Here is a 22,064-nt window from a genome sequence, read left to right on the forward strand (position 1 = left end):
GTTAACCCTTTCACCCGCTCTGCAGCGACGCGATCATTCCATGACGCCACATAGGCGTCATGGGTCGGATTGGCACGGGTTTTCATGACGCGTACGTGGCGTCATGGGTCGGGAAGGGGTTAAATTATTTTACAGCCAGGAGCTGTGCTAAAGCACTCGCTCGTGGTTGTAAAAACCGGGTGCTGAAAGGAAAGCTGGGTGATCTGTACTTACATTGAGTTGCGGTGAGGCGCCCCCTGGTGGATGAACTCATGAACTGCAGCCTGGGAACTTTTTCCCACGCTCCAGGTCATATGAGGACATCCACCAGGGGGCGCCTCACCGCGACTGAAGGTAACTATAGGTCATTGACCTACATTTCCTTCATTCCCCGGGGCTTACAGGCACGAGCACAGCTGCATTAGCAGGGCTCCTGCCTGTAAAATATTTTAACCCCTTCAGATGGATTACCTCGTGGGACCTGACAGTTCATCAGAGGGTATGTATATTGTGGGTTTATTATTTTGCCAAGCAAGGGTCTTCAAATGGATTGAGAGAGCAATAAAATATTAAAACAACCAATGTGTTTATTTCATTAAAATACTTTTTAATAACGTGTGTGTGTTTTTTAACCCTTTCATACAATTGGATTAATAATGGATAGGTGTCATAATTGACGCCTCTCCATTATTAATCTGGCTTAATGTCACTTTACAATAGCAAGGTGACATTAACCCTTCATTACCCCATATCCCACCGCTACAGGGAGTGGGAAGAGAGTGGCCAAGTGCCAGAATAGGCGCATCTTCCAGATCTGCCTTTTCTGGGGTGGCTGGGGGCAGATGTTTGTAGCCACGGGGGGGGCCAATAACCATGGACCCTCTCCTGGCTATTAATATCTGCCCTCAGTCACTGGCTTTACCATTCTGGCGGAGAAAATTGCGCGGGAGCCCACGCCAATTTTTTCCGCCATTTAAGCCTTTATTTTAGCAGCTACAGCGCCCAAATTTTGCACATACACACTACTAACATTAGTAGTGTGGAATATGCAAAAAAAAAGGGGATATGAGATGGTTTACTGTATGTAATCATGTCTCATATCCTGTCGGGTATGGGAAGGAGAAATGAAAAGCCGGCAATTGAATTACCGGCTGTTCACAGATATCGCGCTGAATGAAATCTAAATACAGAATATATATATATGTGTCTCAATATATATATATATATACTGTATATATGTTTTCCCTAACATTTGAGCACATAAATCCATTAGATGTCGGTTTTGCAAGCCTGCGCGAAAATCTCGCAGTACGGATGCCATACGGATTACATACGGAGGATGCCATGCGCAAAATACGCTGACACATCCTGACTACGGATGACATACGGATCACTATTTTGGGAACATTTCTCCGTATTTCTCCGATATCACAGCAGGATCCTGATCGCTGCTGCGTGTCAAACTCAACGATATCGCTATCCAGGACTCTGCAACGTCACGGATCGTTAGCGATATCGTTTAGTGTGAAGGTACCTTATCACTGTGGGGTCTGTGCCTACATTCAAGCCTAACATTGTGATATGAATATTGGTATTTGGGCTTTCCGGGCATTGAGCATGCTGAGATAACACTGTTACTCATTATAGTCATGCCTATTTTATAGGGTTTATTATGTGTGTATATGTTTGCAGCACATTGTGTGTCCTGACATTCTTTTTGTTTTGGTTCAGTACTAGGAGACTTTACTTATTTAACCTATGAGCAAGAGACATTTTGTTACATATATCTGTACAGCCTATTATATTATGCATATTTGCTTATAATTACGTTTTTTTTGGTTGTACTATACTATATTTGTGATATGTAGGGTTGTCGCTTATCGGTCCTATATCTTAGGCTCTTTTAAATGGTCTTATCTGTGTCTTTTTTGAGGTGTAATAATAAAAGTGTTCTGATTTTGTAGAATTTTCGGGTGTGCATACCATCATTAGTCTAGTCTTTTCTCTTTTTTGCTGTACATGATAAAATTATGTCTGCAACCAGTTGTCGCTGATGAGTGTTCATCTGCCGGTGCCTGTGCGCTTTAAATAAATAAATAATAAAATGACATGGAGTCTCTTCTATTTTTGATAGCCACAGCAGGTAAAACTGAAAGCTGCAACCTTCAGCTGTCAGCTTGATCACGACTGGTTATCATGATCAAAGGGGTCAAACGTCGTTTTTTAAATTATATAAATAATTTATATAACCGGTGTGTGGTCCCCTTGATTTTTGACAACCAGCCTTGCTAAAGAAGACAGCTTGGGGCTGGTATTCTAAAACTGGTAAGTAACCATGGATATTGCTCCCCCCTTCCCCCCCCCGAGCCTAAAAATAACAGCCAACAGCTGACCCAGAAAAGGCGCATCTATTCGATTTCCCACAGTTCTGTCACTTTGCTCGGCTTTTCCCTCGTCCTTGTGTGGTGGCAAGTGGGTTAATATTTGTGGGGTTGATGTCAGCTGTTTTATGGCTGCTGACATCAAGCCCACAGGTTCATAGCTTAGTAATGGAGAGGCGTTTATAAGACGCCCCCATTACTAACCTCATAATAATAAATAAAATCCTTTCATTGAAATAATGACAGACGCCTTTAATGAAGTAAAAATCAAAAAGCGCAGTTATACTCACCTTTACGTCTATTCCACTGATGCCCATGTCACCTGTAAAAAACCGGAAATAAGAAGCAATCTTAATACCATGTCCCCTGGAAAAGAGGAAAAATAATAACCATATCCCTTCCCTGTCCGATGTGAAGATAATCCATACTGTCTCACGACAATCCGGATGATTTGGATAGCATTCACATCAGTGATATGACCGATGTTCCTGCCACAGACAGAACTCACCAGCACTTGTTTTTCCTGTACAGGAATCACCAGGACGTGTGAAGGAGGCCTTAGGCTAGGGTCACATTGCGTTAGGGCAATCCGTTAAGCGCATAGCGCTAGCGGATTGCGCTAACGCAATGCTTCTCTAGGGTCCGCATTCGGCATCCCCGCTAGCGCAGATCCCCGATCTGCACTAGCGAGGAACGGACCTCAGGCGCGCAGCGTCCGAGGTCCGTCACTCAAATGACGGCACATCGCTAGGGCACGCCCAATGTGGGCGGGCGCGACGCGTTCACCATTACAGGTTATGGCGGCGTTAACGGACTACGTTAACACCGCGTTATGCTGCGGTTTAACGTAGTCCGTTAAACGCGGTCACATAACGCAATGTGACCCTAGCCTTACACCTAATTATTATTTATTTATATAGCACCATTAATTCCATGGTACTGTACATGAGATAGGGTTACATCAAAATACAAATATCACTTACAGTAAACAAACTAACAATTACAGACTGATACAGAGGGGCGAGGACCCTGCCCTTGCCGGCAAACATTCTACAGGATTATGGGGAAGGAGACAGTAGGTCGGGGGTTGCAGTAGCTCCGATGGTGTTGAGGTGGCCATGTGGTCATTACACGTTGTAAGCTTCTTTGAAGAGCTGGGTTTTCAGGTTCCATTTGAAGGATCCAAAAGTAGTGGATAACCGGACGTTTGGGGCACAGCATTCCAGAGGATGGGGGATATTCGGGAGAAGTCTTTGACGCGATTGGGTGAGGAGCAAATAAGCGTGGAGGAGAGGAGGTCTTGGGATGACCGGAGCTTACGTGAGGGAAGATATAGAGATTAGTTCGGAAATATACGGAGGAGAAAGATTATGGATGGCTTTGTAGGTCATGGTTAGTAATTTAAACTGGATATGCTGGGAAATTGGGAGCCAGTGAAGGGATTTGCAAAGAGGGGAAGCAGAGGAGTAGCGAGGAGAGAGATGAATTAGTCGGGCAGCAGAGTTAAGGTTGGACTGTAGGGGTGAGAGAGTGTTAGAATGTAGGCCACAGAGGAGGATGTTGCAATAGTTGAGGTGGGAGATGATGAGGGCATGCACAAGCATTTTGGTAGAGTGAGGGTTGAGGAAAGGATGGATTCTGGAAATACTTTTGAGCTGGAGGCGACAGGAGGTGGCGAGAGCTTGGATGTGCAGTTTGAAGGACAGGGCAGAGTCAAGGGTTACTCCGAGGCAGCAAATTACCGGCACAGGGGAAAGTGTGAATTCATTTATTATGATAGATAGATCCATTGAAGTCAATAACACCTGTAAAAAACCATAATAAACAAGCATAATACTCAACTTTACACCTAGTCCACCGATGCCCACATCCCCTGGAAAAGTAGAAAAATAATAACCATGTTTCTCACCTGTCCAACGGGAAGATAATCCATACTGTCCCATGATTATATGGATTTGAATAACGGTCACATCAGAGATGCAACCGCTATCCCCACCAGCAAAAACACAGACGAACGTGGTGGTTAGGTTCTTAGTGGTCAGGCCCCTGCTGATCTTGGCATGGCACAGGTTGCAAATGACCATTTTGTTTGTCTCAGAACTCTCTTTAAAAAGTCCCACACTGGGGAACATCTAATTCTTTTCAGGGGTGTCGGTGCTCTGCGGAAGTTGCCTGTCTTCTCCCTGTCGTCACAGCACTGCCGCTTCCTGTCTGTTTTGGTGCTGCCAATCCCTCCCCCTCAGCACTGCTGGCCTCGCTCTTCATACCAGTTTCCCAGATTGGATCAGTGATTTCATCATCCACCACCTCGTCTTCCACCCCGCACCCTGGTCCTTGGAGTGTTGTAGTGTGGGATCACTAGTCTCCTGGAACTCAACATGGTGGAAGAAGGATCAGGGTGAGGATTAAATGATGCAGACTGTAGGCTGGTGAGACTGGACCGTGTGGAAGACTGGGTGGTGCTGCCAAGCGATTATCTGCTTTCCAGCTGACCACCTTTTTGCACTGCTCTGGCTTCAGAAGTAGTGTACCGTGCCTCCCTGTAAAGTGGGACAGGAAACTATGTGTCATGGATGAGCATGTTTCTTGTGCTCCAGCAACAGGCGTAGTCGCATCTGCCCCATGTCCTTGCCATCTGCATGCACTATCACCAGCACTTCCCTCTTACCACATGCTTTACACATTTTCTAGTTGCTAGGTCTCTTGAAACCAAGTTTATTTTTTAAAAAAGAAAAAAAATTGGTCACCTACGATAGTCAAAGTGGATTTTGGGAGTTTAATACCACCTTAGTGTAAAAGACAGTATGCAAAAGTGTATGGATGACAATCATAAACTACAAATTTGAGGACATGATAAAGGCTTTGGATGGATACATTAATTAACTAAATGGAGAGAACCACAAATAAACCCTCATTATCAAGCCTTAAACTTCACCTTTTATTATATTTATAAAATGCTTTGGGTATATAAAACTTTGTCCCTAATCTGCCTCATATTATTATTGATATTGATTCATGCCAGTGCCCTATCCCCTGATGACTCCGCAAAAGTGGTAAAACATGTCGGGGGGACTTGTGCGATAAATCAATATGTTCTATTCTGCCAGACAAGTGGTAGCACCCCGGGGTGTTACCCTTTAAGCAAACGAAATTCAACATTGAGCACTAGCAATAATAAGATGAGGCAGATTAGGGACAAAGTTTTATATACCCTAAAGAATTTTATGGATGACAAATTCAATCCAGAAAAATGTTTAATTACTTTTTTGAAGTGTTCTATGCTACAGAAATGTACCACAAAGCACGTAACACTGCATTGGTGAGAAATTTAACCAAGCAAAATTTTGAAATGCTTTTTAGACGTGTTATATATCACAGAAATGTTCCCCACACCTCGTAATACTGTATGGCTGAGAAATTTATGTCTTCAACTCTACGCCTTTTTTCAGTTTTATAGATCATAGGAAACTTACCCCAGACCTCGGAATAGTGTATGGGTGAGAATTGTAATCCAGCTACTTTTTTAATGCTTTTTTATGGTGTTAGATCACAGACATGTACCACAGAACATGAGAAACTGTACCGCTGAAAAATTTACGCCTGCAAATGTTTTTTTACAAGTTTTGCAGTTTTATAGATCATAGAAATGTCCCCCAGAGCAGGAATAGTGTATGGATGAGAATTGGAACTCTCCAAATTTTTCAAACGCTTTTTGTTTTATAGATCACAGGAACGTACTCCATATTACAGAATAGTGTACGGGTGAGAAGTTTAACCCAGGAAAATGTTTCAACAATTTTTGGAAGTGTTATATAACACAAAAAAGGACCTCAAAGCACGCAATACTTCATGGATCAAAATATATTCAATTTTTTCATCCTCCCCCAAAAAATCTGCAGCTATATATTTGCCAACGGACTGCACAGGTGTAATCCCTATCTACAGACTGGATTCTGTCACTGTCCCTGCTCCTCTTTATTTCCCTCCCTAGGCTAATTGCAGATTGTGATACAGACGATTACCCCTTAGTAGGGCTGTTAGTATGACGGCTCAGCTTCAGCACCAGTATCATCACTACAGGCCTCTGATTCGTTATACTGTGCACACACCGGCCAGGACAAGGACACCGTCCTTCTAATACCAAGTGTCACAGAGCTGTGCAATGGCGTCAGTGTGCCGAGCCGGGCGGCGCCTGTCCGCGTGTCCTGTTATAGTCCCCGATGATGTCACATGGCTAGCCAATCATAGTAATGCCACTACCAAGATGGCTACGGCATTACAGTGACTGGCAGGCAATTCCCGCATGCTTATTTTTTGCGGAATTCAAAATGTAATAAATATCAATATTTGAAGGGTTCAGACCCATATGGACGTGGAAAGAAATATTGTGTTTGTCATTTTTATTTTTTAGATTTATATTCATTGAATAAATGGGATTTAAATTTTTAGAAAAGATTTTTTTTCATTAAAAAAATTGTTAAACTGTTGTTTTTTTTAGCCCCAAAGGGGGACTTGGTCCTGTGATATGTAATGTGCGGCAGTGTGTTACCCGTCAACTACTGTGTATAAGGAGAACATCAGATAATCGAATGCTCTCCCACTGCAGAGAGAACGCATTCTCAGCAACAAAAAGAGAAAATCACATTTATTGTATTCAACTTTATTAAAAATGGTTACTTAACCAATATATAAAAAAAACATTTTACAAGGATTTGTCCGGACAGAATCCCAAACCAGCCCCTCCGGTGATACCTGTACCCTCCCTGAGCAGGACGGAGAACCCTGCAGGTGATTATCCCGTCAGTGTGGGGGGCCGCAGAACCCCGAAATACGTCTATACTCTTTATATCCAGCGTTTGTGAACGGTTTCTATAGTTTTTTCAGTTTAGACGTGGTCTGTTTTAGTTTGGGAGTCTTGTACTTTTATTTCTTATCTGGTTAGATTTTATTTAGGGGTCTGGGATCTGTATTATTATGAGGCTGGTCTGGGGTCTGTATTATTATGAGGCTGATCTGGGGTCTATATTTTAGGTGGTCTGTATTACCATAGTTGAGGGAGGCTGGTCTGGGGTCTGTATTCTTTCAGCACCAGGGGGGCCCGATCTGTATCCGGACAATGCCGCTTCTGGTCAAGTTGATGGAAGCGTCTGTATAGAACACGGACTGAGCCTCCTGGAATTTTACCATGTTTGCTGGGACTTGTGGTGATTATCACTGATGACTGACCCTTAAGAATGAGGCTGATGTCATCAGGGGGCACAGAGCAATAACTTTCAAAGTTTTTGCTGTTGTTGCCCAGTGATGTTTTGGTCTTTTTTATTTTTTTGGGGGGGAGAGGGGGGTGTTCAATTTTTCTGGCTACAAAAATAACTATTTAGTTCCTAGAACTTTTTTTTAAAACAGAAAAGGAATTAGAAAACTCAAAGACTTAAAAAGTTGGCGTGGTCCGCAGTGATTTACTACGACGCTGTAGAACGCCATTATATAGAAGCAGCTGACCGAGACGAACGGACGCCCCGCAGAGGACAAACATTACTGGTATGGAAACAGGAGAACGATATACAGTGGAGCTCAGTGCTGCTTTGGGGTTGTAAAAAAATTAACTAAATAAAAAACAGACATTTCTTCAATTTTCAAATTTTTCCTCGACTGTCCGTGGAAAAAAAAAAACTAATAAAAAAAAAATATATATATATAGATATATATTTTCTGACGGACAGGTGAGAAAAATGAAAGCAAAGGAAATTCAGGTCTGTTTAATATATGAATAAAATGACCTAAAAATTAGGCCCGATGTATAACTAACTAAAGAGGAAAAAAAATAATATTCAAATGAGAAAAAATTCCTAGAGCTTTAGGGCTTGTTCACACTTTGCAGATTTTGCTGCGGATTTTTCCGCAGCGGATTTTGAAAAACCGCAGTGCAAAACCGCTGCGGTTTTCACTGCGGATTTTCCTGCGGATTCCTCTGCGGGTTTTCAACAGCACTTTCCTATTGGTGCATGTTGAAAACCGCTGCGGAATCCGCAGAAAGAAGTGACATGCTCCTTTTTTTCCGCAGCAATTCCGCGCGTTTTTTTCCAGGATTTTCCGCAATGTGGGCACAGCGGTTTTTGTTTTCCATAGGGTAACATTGTACTGTACCCTGCATGGAAAACTGCTGCGGATCCGCAGCGTCAAAAACGCTGCGGATCCGCAGCGAAAACCGCAAAGTGTGAACATAGCCTTAAAGACCGCACGTATGAAAACCCCCAAAAATTTGCCCATGTCGGTTTTTATTTCATAGGCTGTAGAGAGTAAAAGGAATTTTTTTATTTTATTTATTGTATACTTTTTTTTTTTAGATTTTACAACTTTAATATTGCAAATATATTTGTTTATTCCTTTTTTCTTGTTTGTTTTACAAAATGTATTAAAATTATTTTGCCTTTTTTTTTTTTTTTTTTTTTTAAGGTAGGACTACCAGGAAGTGTAAACTGCATAGTGAAATGTTGGGGCAGACTTTTAGGTGGTCCCTGCTGCCAGCCAATCTCAGGACAGGTCCCAGGACTTTGATTAGAACCTGGGTCAGCGATCATAGGGTAAAACCACTGCCCCCCTGTGACCTCTTCATTTACTCTTCGAGGATCTCCTGGTCCTATACTAGCGCCCTGTTGCCAGTCCCAGAGGTGCAACCCACCCCTCATCCTCCTAGATTAGTGGGGCTCCCCTTTAGGCACGTCTTGTATTTCTTCGATAATCTCACTCTCTTCTTCCTTTTGTCGCATATCATCAACTATTTTGCTCAACTCCCTCACACGGGCGAGAAGTTTTTGAGTTCTCTCATCCCTGGTTGTGTCATCAATGTCTAGAAGCGAGGAGCACTGAGATCCTAAATAGTTCGAGATGGGAAGGGTGTCATGTAAAGACGCGGTGTCTCCCGCCTCAGAACGCTTGCTGGATTCTGACTCACCGGACTTGGCTTCCAGATGAGGAGGACCCGTATAATCTCCATAAGTTGGGTGAGCTCCCGGGAGCGCAGGAAACGAGTGTGGACTGGGGGAGAAATCCTTGAGATCTCGACTATTTGCATCTGAAAGTAAAGGTGGCAACCCCTGAGGATCCTGCAGAGAAGCCTCTGGAGATGATGAGTGTGGACTGTGGGAGAAATCCTTGAGATCTCGACTGTTTGTATCTGAGGATAAAGGTGGCAACTCCTGAGGATCCTGCAGAGAAGCCTCTGAAGATGATGAGTGTGGACTGGGGAAGAAATCCTTGAGATCTCGACTGTTTGTATCTGAGGATAAAGGTGGCAACCCCTGAGGATCCTGCAGAGAAGCCTCTGAAGATGATGAGTGTGGACTGGGGGAGAAATCATTGAGATCTCGACTATTTGCATCTGAAAGTAAAGGTGGCAACCCCTGAGGATCCTGCAGAGAAGCCTCTGGAGATGACGAGTGTGGACTGGGGGAGAAATCCTTGAGATCTCGACTGTTTGCATCTGAGGATAAAGGTGGCAACCCCTGAGGATCCTGCAGAGAAGCCTCTGAAGATGATGAGTGTGGACTGGGGGAGAAATCCTTCAGATCTGGACTATTTGCATCTGAGAATAAAGGTGGCAACTCCTGAAGATCCCTTGGAGAAGAAGCCTTTGAAGATGACAAGTGTGGACTGGGGGACAAATCCTTGAGATCTGGACTATTTGCATCTGAAAGTAAAGGTGGCAACCCCTGAGGATCCTGCAGAGAAGCCTCTGGAGATGACGAGTGTGGACTGGGGGAGAAATCCTTGAGATCTCGACTATTTGCATCTGAGAATGAAGGTTGCAACTCCTGAAGATCCCTTGGAGAAGAAGCCTTTGAAGATGACGAGCGTGTCCGGAGAGGAGAACTGGCGGGAACGCTTTTTGAGTCAGGACCCCTTTGGCAAATTTTCTTTATAGAAGTTTCCTCGTTGCTGATAGAGTGACATTTTCTTTTTCTTGGTCCTCCTGATTGTTCCAAAGGAATCTGGAGAAAAAGAAGCCACAAAATTCAGTCATCACACAGAAACATCAGTCCTGCTTCTATTTGTGTTTGTGGCCTCATTCACCCATCAGTCTTTTTCACATACAAGGAAAACTGACTGAGTTTCATCAATGATTTCGGTCAGAGATTTATCTGAGTTTCTTCAGACTTTCTCATACATAGAAAGAAAAATAACACACTGCACCATCTGCATTCGAACAGTCGGATGACATCTCAAACTGTCTGATTTTATAAAGACCCATATCGACACAAAGAAGTCTCTGCAATTTTGTGCCAACCGCTCGGTCCAAGAAAAATCATGAGTACGAGTGCTATTCGTGAAAAACACTGATACAACTCGTGTGAGAAAAACGGACGTGTGAATGAGGCTTTACTTATGATATCTATGAAGCAAAAAGTCTGTGAACCCCTAATGCTGGATTCACCCATTTGTGGTGAGGGGAGGGTTTGATTTTACCATGTTCATTGTGCGGCAAAAAAATGACCTAAGTCAGTACAATTATGGCAATACCAAACTTATCCAGTAAAGAAAAAAAAAAAAAGTGGTTTGTGTCGCCATTTTCTGAGCGCCGCTTTATTTTTCTGTGGATGGAGCAGTGTGATGTCTTGTTTTTTTGCATGGGGAGCTGATGTTTTTTATTGATACATGTTTAGGGTAGATACATTGTTTTTTTTTTTTTTATTTTGGTAGGACGAACAATAAAGACGCGGATCTGGTGTTCGGATTTTCTCTCTTTACGGTGTTTACCATTTGTCGGACATTTACGGATGCGGTGATACCGATCTGCTTATTATTTAAATGTCTTCATTATTAGGGGAGAGCATTTGAATTCCCACACTTTTTTAAATTTTTTATTCCCCCTAGGGGACTATGTATAATGATATTGCGGTATATACTTCCAATGGCATTCATTCATCTATGGAGAACGCCCCGCTCTGGGCTTGATAGTAGAACTGAGATGGGAGTTACAGGGGTCTTCACCAGGTGCTCGGCTGACGGGATAACCCATGGGAAGCCACTGCGAGGGCGTCCAAGTTGGGGAGTGATTGAAGTAAGATGTTGGCTGTGTATCACGGCCGACATCTCCCAGGTTTGGTGTGTGCACAGCTCAATATCCAACAAGTAATGTTTTATTGGGGGAGATCAAGATATATTGACTTTTAGGCTTAAGGTACCGTTACACTAAACGACTTACCAACGATCACGTCCAGTGATACGACCTGGCCGTGATCGTTGGTAAGTCGTTGTGTGGTCGCTGGGGAGCTGTCACACAGACCGCTCTCTCCAGCGACCAACGATCAGGGGAACGACTTCGGCATCGTTGAAACTGTCTTCAACGATGCCGAAGTCCCCCTGCAGCACCCGGGTAACCAGGGTAAACATCGGGTTACTAAGTGCAGGGCCGCGCTTAGTAACCCGATATTTACCCTGGTTACCATTGTAAAAGTTTAAAAAAAAAAACACTACATACTCACATTCTGATGTCTGTCTCGTCCCCCGCCGGCGTCCACAGGGTTAAAACTGCTTTTGGCAAGAGTGCTGGTAATATGCACGCGCTGCTGCCGAGAGCTTCCCTGCACTGAATGTGTCAGCGCCAGCAGTAACAGCGGTGACGTCACCGCTGTGCTCTGCTTTACGGCCGGCGCTGAGACATTCAGTGCAGGGAAGCTCTCGGCCGGAGCGCGTGCATATTACCAGCACTCCTGCCGAAAGCAGTTTTAACCCTGTGGACGCCGGGGGACGTGACAGACATCAGAATGTGAGAATGTACTGGTTTTTTTTTAAACTTTTACAATGGTAACCAGGGTAAATATCGGGTTACTAAGCGCGGCCCTGCGCTTAGTAATCCGATATTTACCCTGGTTACAAGTGAACACATCGCTGGATCGGCGTCACACGCGCCGATCCAGCGATGACAGCGGGTGATCAGCGACCAAAAAAAGGTCCTGATCATTCCCATCGACCAACGATCTCCCAGCAGGGGCCTGATCGTTGGTCGCTGTCACACATAATGAGATCGTTAGCGGGATCGTTGCTACGTCACCAAAAGCGTGACATTGCAACGATATCGTTAACGATATCGTTATGTGTGACTCAGCCTGTAGGGTCGATATCCTATACCGTGACCTGATCTCCGTTGCTGAAAACGATGCAGAAAAATCCTCATTTTATAGTGGGAAAAAATGTTCAGATTTTGCGTAAAAACACAGCGACTTCTAACATTCTGCGGAGAGGAAATCTTCAGCGCCAGACCATTTTCTCACTGGATATTCTCATAAGTTCTCTTATTCTTAATAGCTGCTGGAAACTGCAAGAATTTTCCTTTTCCATCTCCGCCCCTTGGAAACAAACCCTAAAGGTGAATACATGATATTTCTGCAGCTCCACACATCTGAATGGGACTGTTCGGGGGGCGGCACGTGTATTCTCGCCCTTTTAAATTTTTTTTCACTTTTTTTAATACAAGCTTTTTGTTTTTACACTTTTTTGTTTGTCTCTTATTTTTAATTATATGTTTTAAGCTATAATGAAATATTATATTTTTTCTATGATGTTCCATTATTACTAGTACATGTAGAGGTGTCCGAGGTCTCTTAGGTCATCCTTCAGGTTAACTTAAAATACATTATTTCTGGATTTTCTTTTATTAGGGCTGTCCCACACGTCCAGATAATTCCGGTACCGGAATAAATCGGTACCGGAGTTATCCGTGTGCCTGGGAACTCACGTAGGCCATACGTGCGGCACACGTGTGCCGCCCGTATGGAGCGTGTGGTACCCACGCGTGTGGTACCCTGCATCGTGCTGAAGCCGCGATTCATATGTTCCCTGCAGCAGCGTTTGCTGCAGAGAAAATATGAATAATAGTGTTTAAAATAAAGATCTATGTGTCCGCCGCCCTCCCACCCCCTGTGCGCCCCCCCCCCCACTGTTCAGAAAATACTTACCCGCCTCCCTCGCTGCTTCCTGGTCTGGCCGCGGCTTCTAGTGTATGCGGTCACGTGGGGCCGATCATTTACAGTCATGAATATGTGGCTCCACCTCCCATAGGGGCGGAGCCGACTATTCATGATTGTAAATGAGCGGCCCCACGTGACCGCATACAGTAGGAGGCGCGGGGCAGAGAGGAAGGAGTGACAGCCAAAGTGGGAGCGGGTGAGTATTTTCGGAACAGCGGGGGGGGGGCACAGGGGGTGGGAGGGCGGGGGACACATAGATCTTTATTTTAAACACTATTATTCATATTTTCTCTGCAGCAAACGCTGCTGCAGGGAACATATGAATCGCGGCTTCAGCACCATGTGGGGGGGACAGCGCTTACTGTAGCGCTGTCTCCTGCACGCACACGGACCCCAGACGGAGAACGTCCGTGTGAGGTCCGTGTTTTACACGGACCCATTGACTTTAATGGGTCCGTGTAATACGTGCGCTCCCACGAACACTGACATGTCTCCGTGTTTGGCACACGGAGACACGGTCCGCAAAAAATCAATGACATCTGAACAGATGCATTGATTTTTATGGGTCTACGTGTGTCAGTGTCTCCGGTACGTGAGGAAACTGTCACCTCACGTACCGGAGCCACTGACGTGTGAAACCGGCCTTAAGCAGTGCATTAAAAAAAATAAATAAATCAGACCTGAGAATCACAAATCTGAAGATGGTGGAAAAGTGACTTTGGTGGGCAATGTCATGAGCAAAGGAACAGAAAGGCGTTTTGGGGTAGTTCTCACAGGATACATTTGTGGGACTTTTTCTCACAACTCTGTTAGAGCTTTGATTTAGCTGTAAAAATAATCCCCAACAGATCTCATACGAGCTGTAGGCAGAAATCCGACGGTCAAGCAGCACAACACTATTGTTAAAATCCAGCCCTGCTTTGGTCTTGTGGCACAATCAGTGGAAAGAGGAATTTCACGACTTACCTGCTGCTCGTCTTCGGTGGAAGGTCTTGAGGATGGGCGATCATTGGAGGGACTCAAGTCTTCATCCCACGATTTTACAACCGTCGCCCTAGATACTGACCTGCGGTTTTGCTGCTGCAGAAAGAAGGAATTCCGGAGTGATACGCAGCCCAGGTCGTCGTCTCTTCCTTCACTATTTCTGCTCAGTTCTTTCATGTTTAGCTGTGAATTTTTGGGGACGATTCTTTGTTTCAAATCCTCAAATCTGAAGTTTGTGACCTGTTGCTGAGAGTTGATGACCTCTGACTTCACAACGTTTTCCTGTGCCTCACACTTTTCATCTTTTATTTCTGCTTTCTTCCCTTTAGGCAGTAAATACATGACATTTTTGCACATGTACAGAGCGGTGGCTTCCATCTTGATCATCGCCTGTTGGCTAATATTGAGAGAGTCGCCTAGGGCTTGTAACTCACTCTTGACGCTCAACTTCTCTGGGTTGTTGGTTTGAGACAGTTGTAAAATAGTGTGAGCGATGTCGCTGAAACATTTCACGGGAACCAGATAAGTCCCTTGTTCTTCCCTGGTCCTTGCGTCTGCCCTTCTCAAAGACGATCTTCTATCAGATCGTTGGCTTGTGTAACTGGATGTCACCTGGGGATGTTTGGCCGCTGTTTTCGCCAACGTCTTCTTTGCTTTGCAGTTACTCGGGAACCTTTGCATAGTAATTGGTGACACAACTATGACATAAGAAGTCTCGATGCTGCCGCCCAGACGGGTTATTTTCTGCTGAACTGAGGTTGACAACATTGACACCGGGACTCTCTTCACTTCTGCTTTTTCAGGTATCTGAAAGTAGTAACCAAAAACTTCCGGCTCAAATGGAATATTATGAGACGTGTCTGCCATGGTATTGTAGTGTTAGTCAGTTCAGAACTGTAGATGTCGGCATGTTAGGACAACAATACCGAGAAGATCCAAATCATGTTTGCATAACTTGGGCTCTAGGTCCATACGGAGCCGTCCATTCACACCTAAAAGACAAAGAACAGCTGTGTGATGTGGAAGCAATAACACTAGACATGTAGATTATATCCCGTGGGTAAGTACCCATGGGGTCCATGAGCTGGGACTCTCAAAGACACCAAAAAAAAAAACAAAAGTAGTTAATAAAAGGCTCAAAATGTGGATTCTTTACAAATAGCAATTGTGCAAATCAAGAGACAGATTCAATATTGCAGTATCGAGCTGCGAGCCATCGTCAATCTTCATCTTTGTGCACCTCCGTATATCTACTCATACTCCTATGATAGCTGGTAGCTGAATGCCCATTGGGTAAAATGTTATTCCTGTGATTTCCAGACCCATGTGCCTCCTCCATGGAGTCCTTCTCCAGACCAGTGGCCCATCCTGACTCCTTTGTGCCCTTCTCATCTCTCTGACCTCTCCAGAATACTCGGTCCCCCTACAAACCCCTCTGTCCCCGTCAGACTTTTCTGTCCTCTCCCAAAACTTTTGTCTCCTCCGTTCCCTCCAGACCCTTCTTTCCTTTCCAGTCCCCTCTGGCCTCTCCAGACTCCCGTGTCCCCACTAGTCTACTCTACACCCGTCTATCAGTTTATTTCATTTTTTGTGAAATCCATCATGGCTCATTTTTGTGTTTCCAGAACTTTGCCATCAAGAGACGTACAGTGACGAGCAAAAGGGTAAGAATGTTCTGACCTTCTGACTCCGTATCTCACCATCCACTACTGCTTTGATCATGAGACCACCATCATTTTATAGACAATCATCCTGCATATATCTCATACATAAATGTGACTTGCGACTATTAAGCATATGATTAGTTCTGCAGATTCTCGTCATGTCTCTGCGTTATTACTTTTTTGCTCCTGGTGGTGGAATAATCTTTTCCTTCCCGAATACTACAAATCACAACCTGTCCTCACATTCCCTATTATCTCAGTGTGTTATTATGTTGATTCCCAAGTGAAAACTCACTGGTTAGAATCGAAGAGAAGCCATGAAGACAATTTCCCACGAAAAGAGAAACATCATAATCCAGCTCATCGATAGCAGTCTGTCGGCCAAGAAAATTACCAAATTGCATCATGTGAGCGCCATGACAGCTGGAAACATGCGGAACGAAGTCCGTCCATCTATTCAGAAGCCAAGAGGTGGACGTCCAGGCAAAATATCGGAGTCAACAAGTCGGCTCATCTCAAGGTCTATCAGTTTTGACGTGACAATCACGGCAGTGGAGGCGGCCTGTATGCTTCATAATAGTGAGATCACAGACGTCTAAGCAAGGCACATTACACAAGTCTGGAATGGTGGCCGAGAAAGGTGAAGAAGCCTCAACTTCAATATCATCATAAAAAGCATAGGTTCGAATTTGCAAAAAAAAATTAGAAAAGTGGACAGTAGAAGATTGGAAATGGGTGATTTGGGGCAATGAGACAAAAGTCAGTAGACCGCTCTGATGGGTGCAAATGGGTCTGGAAGAAACAAGGGGAAAAGGGGCTACCTGATCGAGAAATTGAAGGAAATGTCAAGTTCGGTGGAGGCGTTGGATACTTGGCCAGGATCGATGGTGGTCTCAGTGCTGAGCTATATGTGAGTGTCCTACAAGACCCGTGGAAGCGCACAAGCGCGAAACGGCCGTCGTCCTTCTGCCTCCTCTTGCACCCCTTCCCTCACCAGCCGCCTCTCCATATCATGTTTGTGCCTTCATATTTTGAATAAAGGACATCATTACACAGCAACATCGGGGTGAGTGCCACTTCTATTTCTTCATTGCTTGGATCTACATTATTACTGGCGTTGAGCACCGCCCATACGCTGTTTACTATTGCGTGCCACAGTGGTTCTAAGTAGAATCCTATACTTCAACGCTTCATCGTTTAACTGAAATTTCAGACTTTTGCATTCCAATCATAAATTATTTGCCCAAGACAACCACCTAGTGCCATTCCAACTCTATTTTTGCTTACACCATTTGTCCTACAAGATGAGTTACTTCATACATCGAGTACTATGGGTATGAAAAGGACAACTAGTGTTCCAACAGGACAACGACCCGAAGCATACGACGAGATTGGGGAAGAAATGGGTCAATGACAATGAAGTAGAGAAGCTGGATTGTCCCCAGACCCCAACCTAATCCAACATTTGTGGGTAGAGGAGAAGAACAAACTGTATTCAGACCCCAGTGAGGCGACCGGTGTGCACTAACATGGGGAACGTGTAGAAGAGACCTGGGATCAGATATCGGTAGAGACATGGTTGGATCTGATCGAGAGCAAAAGGATCCAGACAGTGCTGAAAGCCAAAGGGGGGGAATTTACAAAATACTAACAAAATAATAAAAATTAGCATTCAGATTTTTACACAGTAACAATGCAGCGACATGACAAGAATCTGCATCACTAATCATATGCTAAATAGCTGCAATTCACATTTATGTATGAGATATCCAAAGATTGTCACTAAAATGATGGCGGTCTCACGATCAAGGCAGTAGTGGATGGTGAGATATGGAGGCTGAAGGTCAAGTTCAAACCACTGATACCCTTTTGCTCGTCACTGTTCACATTTGATGGTTGGGCAACGCTCGCGGACATTTACAGAGGATTTTCAGACTTTTCTCCAATGCACATGGGCACCTGGAGTCAAATGGGGGAGAAAGGTTGGAAACGTCTTTAAAAAGGGTTTTGGGGTTTATGTAACTTTTCTATAAAATTTTGGAGGCATCTGTGGGAATTTTTGCCCTTTAGTCCAGAAGAGCATTTGTGCAGTCAGACCCTGATATTGGGGAGAGGTCGGGCTCACAATCTGCTCTATAGGTGTTGGATGGGGCTGAAGCCGGGCTCTGTGCAGCCGTTCATGTTCTCAGTCTTTATGGACCTTGTGCACTGGGCACAGTCAAAGGGAACAGAAAAGGTCCATAAGATGCCAATAGAGAAGTGCGATCCGTCACTGCACAGAACTCCAGAGTCCAGTGGTGGCGGCTTTACACCACTGCATCCGACGCTTAGCATTGTGCTTGGTGATGTACGGCTGCACGCAGCTGCTCCGCCATTAAACTCCCAGCGGGGGCGCAGTGTTTCTGCTGATACCAGAGGAGATCTGGAGTCTACAATTATGGGGTCAACAGAGCGGTGGTGACTTTTCTGCCCTCTGCTCCTCAGCACTCGCCCCACTGATCTGTAATGTTGAGGAGTCTCCTCTTCACTTGAATGGGGGACCGAACATCCAGCCGAACACTGCGTCAGACAGCCGTAGTTCCCATGATGTCAAATGACAGCGTGAGCCCACAGCTGTGATCAGAGGTATAATGTTTACTTCCGATCACTGGCGCTAATAACAGTGAGAGAGGCTGATGGGAGTATTTTTCAGCAGAAAAATAGGGAAAAAAATTACTGCATCAAACGAGGATCTGTCTTAACAGTCTGAATCCTTCAGCTTAAATGGGGGGGGTGTGATCGGGAGTGCTGTTGGAGCGGGGTCACAGGGGGTGTACGGTGGTCTGGTGATGATCTGACTCATCCCAGAATGGTCTGCGGCAGTTTTGGAGATGTTCGGTGGTGCGGGGGCTCTGCCATTTTGTGAAAGGCCCCACACATCCATTCCAGAATGGTGTGCGGCAGTTTTGGAGATGTTCGGTGGTGCGGGGGCTCCACCAACATTTTGTGAAACCCCGGAGCCCTTGCACTTCCATTTCTGTAATGCTGTGGTCTCCGGGAAAATAGCTGCTGGAAGTGGCGCATGCGCAGAATGAGATTTCGGCACAGAGATCTCAATTTACACCGCCTCCATCGGCCATTTTCCTGGAGACCACATCATTACAGCAATATGAGTGCAAGGGTTTTCGGGTTTTCACAAAATGTTGGTGGGGCCCCCGCACCACCGAACATCTCTGAAACTGCCGTGCATCAGTCTGGGATGGAGGTGTGTGGGCTCCAGGATTTCCCAAAATATTGGCAGAGCCCCCGCACCACCGAGCATCTGCGAAACAGCTGCGCATCAGAAAAAGACGGTAATTAGAAAAAAAAAACCGTGTGGGATCCCCTGTATTTTGATAACGATACAAGCAAAACTGACAGCTGCGGGCTGTAATCCGGTGAGATCCCCACTACCACAGTGAGAAAGTCTAACGATGCAGCGCTGAGCTCAGAGAGTTCACCGCAGTTCAGTTTGAAAAATTTCTTCCGGTGAACTGACCGCTGCACCGAAAGACTTTTTCTCACTCCCCCTTCTCTGCACAGCCCCTCATCACCCTCATCTCCGCCCAGCCCCTCATCACCCCCATTCTCCACATTCCCCACACAGCCCCTCATCACCCCCATTCCCCGCACAGCCCCTCATCATCCCCCATTCCCCGCACAGCCCCTCATCATCCCCCATTCCCCGCACAGCCCCTCATCATCCCCCATTCCCCGCACAGCCCCTCATCACCTCCCATCTCCTCACAGCCCCTCATCACCCTCATTTCCGCCCAGCCCCTCATCACCCCCATTCTCCACACAGCCCCTCATCACCCCCATTCTGCACACAGCCCCTCACCACCCCCCTATCTCCGCCCAGCCCCTCATCACCCCCCATCTCCACACAGCCCCTCATCACCCCCCATCTCCACACAGCCCCTCATCACCCCCCATCTCCACACAGCCCCTCATCACCCCCCATCTCCACACAGCCCCTCATCACCCCCCATCTCCACACAGCCCCTCATCACCCCCCTCTCCACACAGCCCCTCATCACCCCCATTCTCCACACAGCCCCTCACCACCCCCTTTCTCCACACAGCCCCTCACCACCCCCATTCTCCACACAGCCCCTCATCACCCCCCATCTCCGCCCAGCCCCTCACCACCCATCTCCGCCCAGCCCATCATCACCCCCCATCTCCGCACAGCCCCTCATCGCCCCCATTCTCCGCACAGCCCCTCATCACCCCCATCTCCACACAGCCCCTCATCACCCCCCATCTCCACACAGCCCCTCATCACCCCCCCATCTCCACACAGCCCCTCACCACCCCCCATCTCCACCCAGCCCCTCATCACCCCCATTCTCCACATTCCCCACACAGCCCCTCATCATCCCCCATTCCCCGCACAGCCCCTCATCATCTTCCTTATGCAGCCCCACTCAAGTTACATGAACACTTTCCAAAACCCATCCTCAGAGCACTCACACCGAGTCTTGAGTCCTCATTCCCATCTGTGCACGGCTCCGTGCTGCAGCCCCTCGGTCCTCTCCTCCTCACACGGCTCCGTGCTGCAGCCCCTCGGTCCTCTCCTCCTCACACGGCTCCGTGCTGCAGCCCCTGATCTCCAGCATGATCCTCAGCACAGCGCTGCTCGTGTACAGTGAACAGAGTCAGGCCCCGCCCCTTCCGGTGACATCATTACCTCAAAAAAGCCGCTCCGCTCTAGACGCCCAGTGCAGTGTGCAGTCTGTGAGGTAAAGATGTCACCGGAAGGGGCGGGGCCTGACTCTTCACTGTACACGAGCGGCGCTGTGCTGAGGAATGAGGATCTTGCTGGAGAGGAGGGAGATAAGGGCTGCAGCACGGAGATGTGAGGAGGAGAGGACCGAGGGGCTGCACCGTGGAGGAGGTGTGGGGAGGAGAGGACCGAGGGGCTGCACCGTGGAGGAGGTGTGGGGAGGAGAGGACCGAGGGGCTGCACCGTGGAGGTGTAAGGAGGAGAGGACCGAGGGGCCGCACCGTGGAGGTGTAAGGAGGAGAGGACCGAGGGGCCGCACCGTGGAGGTGTAAGGAGGAGAGGACCGAGGGGCCGCACCGTGGAGGTGTAAGGAGGAGAGGACCGAGGGGCCGCACCGTGGAGGTGTAAGGAGGAGAGGACCGAGGGGCTGCACCGTGGAGGTGTGGGGAGGAGAGGACCGAGGGGCCACACCGTGGAGGTGTGAGGAGAGGACCCGCACCGTGGAGGAGGAGAGGACCGAGGGGCCGCACCGTGGAGGCGTGAGGAGGAGAGGACCGAGGGGCCGCACCGTGGAGGCGTGGGGAGGAGAGGAGCGAGGGGCCGCACCGTGGAGGCGTGGGGAGGGGAGGACCGAGGGGCCGCACCGTGGAGGCGTGGGGAGGGGAGGACCGAGGGGCCGCACCGTGGAGGCGTGGGGAGGAGAGGACCGAGGGGCCGCACCGTGGAGGCGTGAGGAGGAGAGGACCGAGGGGCCGCACCGTGGAGGCGTGAGGAGGAGAGGACCGAGGGGCCGCACCGTGAGGAGGAGAGGACCGAGGGGCCGCACCGTGGAGGCGTGAGGAGGAGAGGACCGAGGGGCCGCACCGTGGAGGCGTGAGGGGCCGCACCGTGGACCCTTGTATAAATGGGAATGAGGACCCAGGACTCTGTCTCGGTGTGAGTGCTATAAGGATGGATTTCGGAAACGGTTGATGTTACTTCAGTGTGACTGCAAAAGGGAGGGTGATGAGGGGCTGTGGGGAGAAGGGGGTCACGAGGAGCAGGAGCTGTGTTGGGAGGTGGGAGATGATACATGCTGGTTTTCTGCAAGGTGAATGGAGTGATGTTACTCCCTTGTACATGAAATATCTGAAAAGAAAAATGGCTTACCCAAGCTCTAGGCACGAAGCACCGAATCCCTGGGACCAAATGTAAATAAAATATGAAGAAAATCCAGCTGAATGTCCCTCGTGCGGCTGCATGTTGGGGGCTGTGAGGCGGTGCTGTCACTCGTGCGGCTGCATGTTGGGGGCGGTGCTGTCACTCTTGTGCTTTTTGTTTTTGTTACTTATCTCCAACGTGG

The 22,064-nt window shown here is 46.9% G+C and overlaps 1 protein-coding gene across 2 annotated transcripts in view; it reads right to left on the bottom strand.

Moving 5' to 3' along the window:
* Positions 1-7,004: 7,004 nt before the first annotated feature.
* The window catches only part of LOC143817473 (uncharacterized), a 36,965-nt gene continuing 21,905 nt past the window's right edge, over positions 7,005-22,064 (bottom strand). Inside the window, exons 1-3 of one of the 2 annotated variants that reach the window (XM_077298910.1) lie at positions 20,470-20,680; positions 14,294-15,303; positions 7,005-10,348 (exon numbers count right to left, since the gene is read on the bottom strand). In XM_077298910.1, the coding sequence (XP_077155025.1) occupies positions 9,056-10,348; positions 14,294-15,178 (2,178 nt within the window). In that variant the 5' untranslated portion in view covers positions 15,179-15,303; positions 20,470-20,680 and the 3' untranslated portion in view covers positions 7,005-9,055. Of the gene's footprint in view, positions 10,349-14,293; positions 15,304-20,469; positions 20,681-22,064 lie in introns of those variants that run through there. The other variant, XM_077298911.1, reaches the window with a different exon arrangement.

Source organism: Ranitomeya variabilis, chromosome 3 (assembly GCF_051348905.1).
Source record: "Ranitomeya variabilis isolate aRanVar5 chromosome 3, aRanVar5.hap1, whole genome shotgun sequence".
NCBI classification, from domain to species: domain Eukaryota; kingdom Metazoa; phylum Chordata; class Amphibia; order Anura; family Dendrobatidae; genus Ranitomeya; species Ranitomeya variabilis.